The 12,191-nt window shown below is 36.7% G+C and overlaps 1 protein-coding gene across 7 annotated transcripts in view; it reads left to right on the top strand.

Moving 5' to 3' along the window:
- LOC106060624 (limbic system-associated membrane protein-like) overlaps positions 1–12,191 on the top strand; it is a 128,622-nt gene that overhangs the window by 104,636 nt on the left and 11,795 nt on the right. For 6 of the 7 annotated variants that reach the window (XM_056034355.1, XM_056034383.1, XM_056034363.1 and 3 more), the window contains 3 exons: positions 6,108–6,312; positions 7,507–7,686; positions 9,193–9,321. In XM_056034355.1, the coding sequence (XP_055890330.1) occupies positions 6,108–6,312; positions 7,507–7,686; positions 9,193–9,321 (514 nt within the window). The remainder of the gene's footprint in view (positions 1–6,107; positions 6,313–7,506; positions 7,687–9,192; positions 9,322–12,191) is intronic. The other variant, XM_056034390.1, reaches the window with a different exon arrangement.

The raw sequence follows: 12,191 nt of genomic DNA, 5'->3' as shown, positions 1-12,191 counted from the left end.
AGACACAAAGATAATGGCACACTTTTATTCCATTAGCTAGGACACATTTGTACAAGTGCTTCTTCTTCCCTAGTGCCATTAGAGGATGGAATGGGTGGCCAGAGTCTGCCAGGAAAACCTTTGACTTAGCAGAGCGTACGTCTGTCCTTAACATGCACGACTAGATTAACACATGCACACGTGTGTGACGTAACTATCTTCTCTTTTGAAGGAACGTCTGCAACTTATAAGATAATAAAAGATATTTTGTTGGGTGTTTTGATGGATGATAAATCAACTTCAAGTTCAGACCTACATTAGGGATATTCCGTGAATCGAGAGATAACTGCATCAGCAAACATCAGAATCCTAGTAATCAGAATACAGTAAACATTCACAGTAAACATTCACAGTAAACATTTCGTGGTCAACATAACAAGTAAACCGTACTTCTCCCTCTTTGTGCATCGGTTCCCTGGGGGGAATGACATTTGGAATAGTGTGGCGATAGGACGGAGAAGGGGGGCGCTGTCAACGCCACCAATGATATTTACTGATTACTGAGAGTGATGAAAAAGTTGGATTTTGTTGACCCTGCCAGGCCAGTTCTCACACTAAGTAAACCAGGATGTCCACCATATATTTATGTCACATTTGTATATCATCTAATAATGTCGGGGCATTTTGTAGTCTGTTATATTGGCGGTTTTTTTTTTAGATTTATAAAACAGCATTCAACTTTTTTATATTGCTCTACATCTTTTGAATGATCCTTTAGAATTAAGGACACTAACGTCCTAACCTGAACCCCCCCCCCCCAAGGACGACTGGGGATGGCGGCAGGGCTCGACCCGGGACCATCGAGGCAACAGTCCAGAGCGCATACCACACCACCGAAGACCACCATAAATTTTTTCTAAATAGAATATTCTTGTAAATTCACAGGCCAATCATACGTGTTTTTTTATTGGTCTGCCCCCCCCCCCTCCCTTTCCAGAGCCGTTTTATAAACTATTTAGAAGACAGAGAATGCATTTTAGAATTAAATATGATTATTTTTATCTTGTTTCTGGTGACAAAAACCTTTGCTTGTTTTGGTTATACAGTGTTAACAGTTCAGTATTAATTGGCTTTTATACCGCTATGCTACAGTTGGATTTATTATAGAGTCCAAATAGAGAGAAAACACGTTTGGTCACGTAGTAGACCTATACACATTGAACAAAATCAAACAACAGTAATACATTATCAAAGTAGTAGCACCTTATTGCAATAGTATATTGTAACACATTATTGCAGTAGAAATTGTGCTGGAATATAGTGGAATATATAAGAGTACAGAACGCTACAACAGTAGCGTAGCTCTACATCTAATTGCAACAGTGCTTTATACTGTAACATTGAAAGTTATCGTTACAGTGGAATATATCATAACAGTAACTTGCAAGCTTGGAACTTGAACGTTGGACCGTACGGTAAAGTAGAGCATATATCAGCAGTGTATCCCCCTATAACTCTATATTGTAATCCAACAGTACAAAGCAGTTCGAATGTTGAGTAACAGTCTAGATTTCAATTAATAACTTCTTTTTGTCATCTTTAATAGTTTAAAATTAATAATTTCTGTAAATAAGTTGCTTCATTAACTTTTCTAATCTCTGAAACATCCGAATGGCGGTAAATGCTCGTTGAATGCCAGTTCAATGGTGCACAATCCATAATTAGTTTCAACTAGCCACATGTCTACAACTCAGTTCCCTGCGAAAGTGTAAAACTTTTAAACTGTATTGGACACTTACAAGGTTCCCAATCCGTAGGCCTACTCCTGAAATAAATGCTTTATTTACTTTCAGTCTTTGTGGCTACTCGTTGTCCTCAGTGTTGACTATAACAATGTTAATGGAATGGAAAAAATGGCAGTTGGACTTCACAATATTTGCTCTACAATATAAATCAAAACTTTTGACTCCGGTGAAGCAGATAGTGTGAAACATTCAACTATGACGACTGCGCCCGCAGAAATCTTCGTCACTTTGCTTTGTTGTCCTTTGTGTTGTGTATAAGTTTGACGTAACTAGAAAAATACCGAAAAAGAAAAAAAACAAACTTTGCTCTGTGAATTGGGATAAAGCAGGGGTCGCAAACTGCGCGTCTTGAACCGCAAGCGGCTCTTTGACAAGAAACGTTTTGTGCAGGCACGGAATATTATTGAGTATTTTTGCTTTGTAAGATTTGAGTAAACTTGTTGGAAACACAGACCTACAGAAAAGAGAAAATGAGACACAATTTGAGTCAGTACATAAGGACGTATAGTCGCTCGCAAGCATGTCTATCATTATTTGTTTTGCATAGCTATGCGCCTAAATACTTGATCAGTTGGACAAAGAAAGCAGGTACACATTTTTTTTCAAAGCTTATAACAACTCAATCTATGTCTGTCTGGTACAATTTAAAATTGTCTTCTTTTTAATTGTTTTGTTCACTTTGGCTGGCTTAGCGTCCAACGTTTTAACAATGACATGGGCGTAGATAGTTCTGAGGCGCCATTTCTTTTTGACCAGTCTGCAACAGCAGACACGGCACAGTGACCTTGTCGGACAGAGGAAAGGTGAGGAAGGTCAAATGAGGTTTTCATGTTCAGGGGAGTCATGGTGTTGTGATGGGAAAATGATCGACTGGACAAATAATTCCCTGCCCAGAGGAACAACGCTGGAGATGAACGTCACGAAGGCCCTGGCCCTGGAAGCACGTCACGCAGTGGACAAACGTTAGTGGACGTCTACGTCTCGATTAGTGTTGATCTCTATCAAACACAGACACGCTTTGATGATCTATTCTGTCGGAATTGTTTATTGCAATTCTAAAACAAACATTGGCTGGCGTTACAATGTAACAAGTTTAGCAACGAGGCACAGGAAATTTAAGATGTGACATCTTTACACAATCAACTTGATAATTCCAACTTGCATCATGACACTATCAACATGACACACTCAACTGGACACATTCGACTTAACAAATTCAACTGAACTCATCCAACATGGCACAGTCAACTGGACACATACAAAGACAATAAAGTTAAAATGCAACAACCTAGTAGGTCATAGAACTTAGTACAATCAGCAATTAGATACGTCAATGTATTTGATACGTTCATTACTTTAATACGTGCCATAAGATAAGGCATTAACAATCAGTAAATCTTATATCTAATGCATGTGCGTAGTCGGGTGTGGGGGGGGGGGGGGGTTCATCCCCGAAATAAGAAAGGAATTTTAGGAATGAGTTTTGTTTTAATCTTGTTTATTTTAGATGAGATTTTAATGTTAAATCATCATTTGCCTCAGTGCAGCCAAAGTGGTTTTGAGTTTAAAATCCCCTTCCAGGTGGGTTCGAGGTTAAAGGCATTCAACAGTCACCAGATATTATGAGCGTAGCCAAGAGGTGTTTTGTGTTTAAAAACCCCATCAGAGGGTTTTAAGTTAAAACCCCTCCATAGGATTTTGAGTTTAAAACCCTTTTAGCGGGATTTGAAGCTAAAAAAAACACCTCTTCAAAATAAAATTAAAGCAAACTACTCACACAAAATTATTTGAGCGTAGCCAAGCCCCTAAAACCCCCCTACACATGCTTTGAGTTTAAAAAAAACAACCTCTACAATATTATTCTAAAGCAAACTACAGTGACCAAATTCTATGAGCGTAGCTAAGGGGGGTTTTGAGTTTGGTTAACAAAAAAAACTCTAGAAATTTTTTAGTTAAACCCCCCCCCCAAAAAAAAAAATGGTTTTGACGATAGAACTTTACTTTTTGATATAAAATCTGAAGCAAACTAAAGTCACCAAATTCTATGAGCGTAGCCAAGAAGGGTTACAAATTTCTACCAGTCGCTGGGCTCCATTAATAAAGTGCTATGAAAAGGAGATTTGGTTTTTGAATCAAACTTTTTAAATAGCAGGATAATGCACTGTAGTTACCTCAGAATATGCATTTTTTAAATATAAATACCAGAAGAGGTGCTTATTGGTGGGGCTCAGAATGAAATGATTAATTACGTACACACACACACACACCATGTATATATAGAGATATATATCTACATATGGGGATCTGCCGTGCCATGCATATCCTGTATGGCATTAATATGCACTGATATATAACATATATATACAATATATATACATGCATGTACACGCATGTTTATATATTTACAACTATATTATTTATGCTGCATAATATACGTGTATATATATATATATATATATATATATATATATATATTTAAATATTGTTTATTAAGTGGTTTGCATGTTTGTGCATACAGTGTGTTTATTCAATTTTTATACTAAAGGTAATGCTTTTAGAAGACAAAAAAAAAATTACGCCTATTTGAATGAAAGGAAATGAGATTACTTTAAGTTATAATACAAATATCTGCCCCGTCTTTCCGTTCACATCTCTATGTCTCTAATGTTTCTTCAGGAAGTTTCTCCCGTCCTCTGTGGTTCATGTCTATAATTACCTCATATAGTGACTCCTGGTCCAAGACTGAAAACTAAACTGAGGAAGTAAATAATTAATCAACACAGTGGGTGGCTCTACTCACTCGAATCCACATAAACAGATTAAAGTGCTCAAGGGACGTCTCGGTCATCTTAAACACTCATCACTTGGGCTGAGGCCTCCACACAATACAAAGTACTGTATTTTATTTTTAGCTAGGTAACAGGGTAGTATTCCCCCACACCGCCCCCCCCCCCACACACACACTGTTTAGACAATTTCTACATCTATAAAACACTTAATTCGGAACTTAAACCAATTCCAGAGGACCGTTCCCTCTAGTGAATGCTTGTCAGACTTTGTGATGGGAAAATAATTCACGACCGCAGGTGGCGCTCAGAACAGTTTATTAAAGTTAAAACGAATTGACTATTTTTGGAGGGGAAAAAATTTTTTAGACTTCGTTATAATTCACTTGTGGTAAACAATTTCCTTCCACAGTGATGTTTCCTTTGCCAGGGAAGTACACTTATGCTAAATTGTTGTCCCAAGAATTTGAAAACAGCTGAATTCATAAACATAGATATGGGAGTTGACTATTGAAAATATGCAAGAGACAAAAGGAATAATAAACATTTTCGTTTCTGTTGCAACGAATTTGGGTGGTGACTATGTCTTGGTATTGTCTGAAGTTAAATCTGATGACCACATGTCCATTTCTATGTCTAAAGTTAAATCTGATGACCAAAAGTCCATGTCTATGTCTGATGTTAAATCTGATGACCAAATGTCCATTTCTATGTCTGAAGTTAAATTTGATGACTAAAGGTCCAATTTGTATGTCTGTAATCATTGATTAAAGGAAGAAATAAAATAATTCCTTACGATTGATTCAATTCCTTAAAACGCAAGTGGAAGTCAGGAACACACGCTACATAGCAACCAATACTACACTTTGTAATTCAAATTCAATCAAATTTTCAAAAGAAGTATTGACATGAAGCTTGAAACTTATGGATCGAACGAACTGATATTTCGGTCCATGAAATAAGCTCGATCGAAATGAAATTTCAAGAATGTAATACATCCGGATACGATTTATTTATTGTTCATTCATTTATTCGTCTGTATAGAAACTCGAAGCTTCGTGAAGCCATTGCATACATACACTTCCTGTTTACACTTCACTTAAGATCTTGACCTGCACACCACGTGACATATTAATTAATTCTACCAAACATATTTTAATTTTCTAAGTTTCATTTTCTAGCTTTCTCCTTTTTTTTAAAGCGTTCATTCAAATGTTTCAAACTTTATTTCCTAGAATTAAACTATGTCCTAAAGTCTAAATATATGCTTAACTCAATGTGCTAAATTCTAAATTCTAAACCTATTTGCGAAACTCTTCATTCAACTCTAAATGTGTTCTTAAGTACTCATCATTAATCTTAAAAACAAACGTTGAAAAAAAACGTATTATTATTATTATGTTCTAAAGTTTAGATTGCTTCAGAATGTATTTGGTAAAATGTAAAGACTTGCTAAAATGTAAAACTATACTTAACTCTAAACGTGTGCCGAACTCTAGATTCCAGGCCAGGTATTAAATGTTGATTATTTCTCCAGGTTGTCTGGACTGACCAGCTGTCTACACTGCTGACCTTCGAGGACCGTAGAATTATAGACGATGAAAGGCTGAGTGTTGAGCGTCCATTTATCAAAGACTGGAATCTCCACATCCGAGAAGTCAAGCACAAGGACCAGGGCTTGTACAACTGTCAGATCAACACTAACCCTGTCAAGATCAAAACTGTGTATCTACGAGTTCAAGGTCAGAGGATGTTCTCGAGATCAGAGGCGTCGAACTAAACTTAATATTTTTTTATTTATTAGAAAATTGTGTTTCAGACATTGTAACAAATGGGTCCAATTAATTTATAAGTGAGCTTGAATTGATCTAACATTTTTTAAAATGATGCTACTTTCTTTTGTGTAGTTCTCGCTCGTATTCACCTTCTCTTTCACAATCTCACACCATCTTTCTCAATTCCTTTACCTTCCATCTCTCTCTTCTTTTCATCTCTCTCTCTCTCTCTCTCTTTCTAACACACTCGCACTGTTTTTTTCCAAGTCGGTCCATCTCTCTCTCTCTCTCTCTCTAACACACTCGCACTATAGTTTTCCAAGTTGGTCTATCTCTCTCTCTCTAACACACTCGCACTGTTTTTTTCTAAGTTGGTCTATCTCTCTATCTCTCTCTCTCTCTCTCTAACACACTCGCACTGTTTTTTTCTAAGTTGGTCTATCTCTCTATCTCTATCTCTCTCTCTAACACACTCGCACTGTTTTTTTCTAAGTTGGTCTATCTCTCTATCTCTATCTCTCTCTCGAACACACTCGCACTGTTTTTTTCTAAGTTGGTCTATCTCTCTATCTCTATCTCTCTCTCTAACACACTCGCACTGTTTTTTTCCAAGTCGGTCCATCTCTCGTTCTCTATCTCTCTCTTTCTCTCTCTATCTCTCTAACACACTCGCACTGTTTTTTTCCAAGTCTCTCTCTCTACCAATTTAGTTTTAACGTTTTCATTGCTTCTGTTTCTTTCTCAATATCTTTTTTTACTCTCTCCTTCTTTCTTTTCAACTCCCTCTCTCTCTCTCTCTCTCTCTCTCTCGATCTCACTATTTCCCAGTGTCTCTCTCTTTATATTCTCTTCCTTTGTCTCTCATGCTTGTCTCTCTATCTCGCTCTCTCTCTCTCTCTTTCATTTTCCACTTTTTCCATATATATATATATATTCTAGAACAGATAAACTTTTATTCTTTCTCTCTATATATGTGTGAAATTCGCATCAATTTCTGAAAGTTTTATAAAATCTTATAATTATATAAAGAATTGTATTGAAAAAGAATGGAATAATTTGACACCTTTCTAAATAATCATTTCAATATGGCCTTCAAAACTGACAAACCTCTTGGTATTTAATTATTGACAATTTCTAACAATAAACTCTTCGATCATGCAGTTCCGGCTAAGATTTTGAACAACGCCTCCACGGATGCCATAATTGCTCGAGAGGGAGCCACTGTGACCATCGTCTGCAACGCCAGCGGCATCCCGCCTCCCACCATCACTTGGCACCGCATCAGCAGAAGCGACAAGGTTGAAGATAAAAAGAGTGAGTCCTTCTGCCATGGCACAAATAGTAAGGCATTCTCCTGAGTGGGTCTCACGTGTTTATGTTGTCAGGCCACGCAACTCTTGTCTCACTCTGCAGTCTTGCACATTAGTAACCCTCACCTCTGCTTTATAACTAGGATAGTTCCGACTTAGTTTACGATGTATTTATGCGCAGTTAGTTTCGAACTAATACTTCCATAGGGGACCGAACTAGAAAACGCAGGGAGCGATAACAGCTTGTGCACAGTAGAAGATACGGCTACGTAGTTACACATTAATTTATACATATTTAAATCTTTCTTCATCTCATCTATTACCGGCACATGTCTAGGTTTTAGGCAAGTCTTTCGAACTCTCCCCACGTCTTGGCCATCTGCTTGGCATCTGTATCCCAATCTCGGCGCCATGTATTCCTGGGTCGTCCCTTCCTCCTCTTTCAATGTGGGCTCCAGTTAAGGACTTGAGGGCTTGTGTTGGGATGCAGGCTTGTAAAGAGATGCTGAAATGAAACTTCTGTCCAATGTCTAACACTGCATTTCACAATATGTCATAGGCGTACTGAACACAAGCAAACATTTATTTGGGGGGAGACCTAATAAGGAGGATAACTATTGCCAAGAGGTAAAGTGACCAATGTGTAAGGATTGCGATAAGAATAAAGATAACGGCTCGTTATCTAGACCAGGACGCAACAGTCTGTAGTCTGAAGAAAGTTTCTCTGATTTGTACAACAAGATTCTTTGTAGACCAATGAAATGTTTGTTTCTTTGATTGATTCCAACATAAGGCCAATTATAGGATAACATTTCATGCAATCATGCTGTAATCTCAAACATACGTCGCAACAAAAGAAAAAATCCCTGAGATCTAGAAGATTATGAGATCTCTATGGTGGCTTTAGGATTTCATTACATGGTGAGGGTTTTAGCTTACAAAGATTTAAGGGTTTACAATTTAAATAAAATTATTCCAAACTTCATTTCTCAAACATCAGTGCTCCACCCGCCTCTTGTGTACTTGAAGACTTAGTTTTTGTGTCATTTTGGTGAGAAGATATTCTAGGAGAGAAGAATCATTAGTGCGTTAGTTACACTGGAAGAAGGGAAACGGCTGGAACCAAATCTCTTGTCAAGGAGTAAATACCGCAATAGAAGAAATAAGGTTGAGATTTATTTGTGTTGATATCTAGTTTACAAAAGTATGTGTCTATTTGACCTAGTCATTTCTCACACCTTCCCACAATGCTTTCTGTTAATGTCACTCTAATAGAGACAAACAGCTCATGATCTTGAATTAACTTGCACTGGACAGTGACCAGACTTTGACTAAATTTTAAGCTTTTACGAACACATGTACAGGCTTTAAGGACCCTTCGATATTTAAACAGAGAAGATGCAGACATGAGTTAATGGACAGTGAAGTAACCTGAGAACCGTCAGACACAAAGTAAGACTAAAGATCTGTTGATGATTCCAATGGAACAGAAGAACTAGCTGGAGAGGTGATGGACTTTGTTTCTTTCCTTCCACAGCCATTGGCTCCACGGGGGAAATTCTCATCATCTACAACGTGAGCCGCCATTGTGGAGGGATCTACGAGTGTGTCGCCTCAAACGATGTTCCTCCGGCGGTCAACAAACTTATTAGAGTTAATGTCGAATGTAAGTAGAGAGTTAATATCAAATATAAGTAAAGAGTTAATGTCAAATGTAAGTAAAGAGTTAATGTCGAATGTAAGTAGAGAGTTAATGTCGAATGTAAGTAGAGAGTTAATGTCGAATGTAAGTAGAGAGTTAATATCAAATATAAGTAATGAGTTAACGTCGAATGTAAGTAAAGAGTTAATATCAAATATAAGTAAAGAGTTAATGTCGAGTGTAAGTAGAGAGTTAATGTCAAATGTAAGTAAAGAGTTAATGTCGAATGTAAGTAGAGAGTTAATGTCAAATGTAAGTAAAGAGTTAATGTCGAATGTAAGTAGAGAGTTAATGTCAAATGTAAGTAAGGAGTTAATGTCGAATGTAAGTAGAGATTTAATGTCGAATGTAAGTAAAGAGTTAATGTCAAATATAAGTAAAGAGTTAATATCAAATATAAGTAAAGAGTTAATATCAATTTTAAGTAAAGAGTTAATGTCGAATGTAAGTAGAGAGTTAATGTCGAATGTAAGTACAGTGAAGCAGGAGTGACGAGCTAAAACTCATTAATCTATTTGTAGAGTAAGTTGTTTTCCTTGCTAGACAATCTATAGCAGACGTTCTCAACCTGTGGTTCGCGAGCCCCTTGGGGGTCGTTAGAAAATTTGTCAGGGGTCGCTTATGTCCATCGAAACTATGGAATTTTTTTAGGTCCATTCTAACATGTAAAACTTGTCACATACTAGTTTTTTTTTCATTCGAATTTACTAAATATATTGGTATTCAAGGATAGATGTTGAAGACAACTGAATCTGAATTGATTTCGAACATTTTAATTGTTCAGAAGATATATTTGTAAAATTTTAATTAATGCAGATTAATGGATATCGTATCTTTATATCTGGACTATTGTCTTTAGGAATAAGAATCAATCTCACATTTGGTAAAAGACATTGATTTTTAATTATATATACGTTTAGTTCCATTTTCCTTCTAATATACATATGTGTTTCAATCGTTATATATGGACTAAGCAATGTACGTTTTAGAAAAGGTTAAATAAAGCATCCATAAATTTGAATTTTAATAGTAAACTGTTTAGAAATCCGTAACGCATTGGACAACATGAACCTTGGATGAACTCCAAATGGTAGCAGGGGAAGAAAGCATGGACTCCCCGTAGTGCTCTGGTAAGAAACTTTTGTTGAACGTAGTGCCTCAACGCTCCCATGGAGTTCACTGACCCTTCAGTTGTCTCCCCGCAGCTCTTGGACACTTTTGTAAGACATGCACCACTGTTTCCTCTGCCTGCCCCATTAGTTTAAGCAGGAAAAAAAAAAACAGTATGTCATTTGTAACGAAAATAATATTAACAACTAGTCGACCGGAGGCGTACCATACGCCGCAATTTTGCATAGCCGGTCTTAGGCCACTGCAACCTATGCGACCGCAGTGGGCCCCCACTTTCATAGGACCCGCGCTAGTTCAAGGTGTATAAATTATTGAATTAAACCATTTTTAACTTAAAACAGATTTCCCGCGCCCTCATGTCGATTTACCAGGAGGTCAACAATTCTCAAAGATAGATTGAAACATTTGGTAATTCTATGTAGGAAACAGAATTATTATGATATACTGTATGACTTTGCAATACGCAAGGCTCGTAAAGTAATTCTGTACACAGTAAAGAATGAATAAAATGCATAGACGAATTTATTTTCTAATACAAACTCTTAAATTTCACTTATTATCCGCTTCCCTACCCAAACTTGGCCCCGCGAAATCCGTTTCGAATAGGGCCTCACAATGCGTATGTCCGGCCTTGCTATTTAGTGTTTGTAAAATGTTTGTTTGTAAAATTATATTTACACACACACACACATATATATATATATATATATATATATATATATATATATATATATATATATATATATACATTATTATACATAGTAGATTACTTAGATTAGTTCCTAGTCCAAACATCCCGCTGGACAAAGGGGGATGGGATCGGGCAGGGTTTGATAAATTTAAACGACAGTCAAGCGCGCAGCCAGTCATCCGTAGTGTGAATACTACTACTATTGTTTTCTCGTGGACTATCCGCAGAAATAAGAGAGTGGTCTTTCCTTTACTTCTCGTTTAAACTGTTGAGGGAAGAAGAGAATTATATATATATATAGATGCTTCCAACCGTATCTGCTCTCTATGAGGGAAATGACTGGCAAATAGATAAAATAATTTCTGTGAAAAAACATTTGCGTATGGGTGTGGACAACATTTCCTCCTACTTTCCAAATCTACTTCACATCCCATGTGCACTTGATGGAAATCAAAGTTAAAGATTTTTAGGGGACTGAAATAGTTGAACAGTGAAACATTTCTCTTGAATGACACACATCTGGATCAAGCGTTGCAGTCATGTGCTGATTTGTCTGTGTTAAACCTTCTTCTTCCAATTGCAATAATATATTCATTTCTCGAAACAGCCTGTTTGTTATCAAGTTTAAATACAGACAATTGTCACGTATGTGTGGAATGTGAATAGGAAATACAAATGTAGCCCTAAATAAACACACATCATAAAGAAATGTCTTCATTTATTTGTAATTGGATAATTAGGCCTCCAATTATAATTTTCTAACATCATACTTTTAAACAAAAATAATTTACTGATGGGGGTCGCGAATAAGTTTGGAATTGTAAAAAGGGTCGCCGAGGTAAAAAGGTTGAGAACCTCTGATCTATAGATTTAGCCAAATACAGCAATCACACAAACACAGAAATATTTCATTGTATTTGGTAGCCATACACTCTTGAATATTCTTGGCTATGAAAAAGGTAACATTCGGTATGTAGCACACACAAAAGTTTACTGTATTGAATGTGAAACG

The sequence above is a fragment of the Biomphalaria glabrata genome, chromosome 1, assembly GCF_947242115.1.
Source record: "Biomphalaria glabrata chromosome 1, xgBioGlab47.1, whole genome shotgun sequence".
Taxonomy (NCBI): Eukaryota; Metazoa; Mollusca; class Gastropoda; family Planorbidae; genus Biomphalaria; species Biomphalaria glabrata.
The sequence above is the reverse complement of the archived record's forward strand: the minus strand, read 5'-3'. Positions and strand labels throughout refer to the sequence as shown.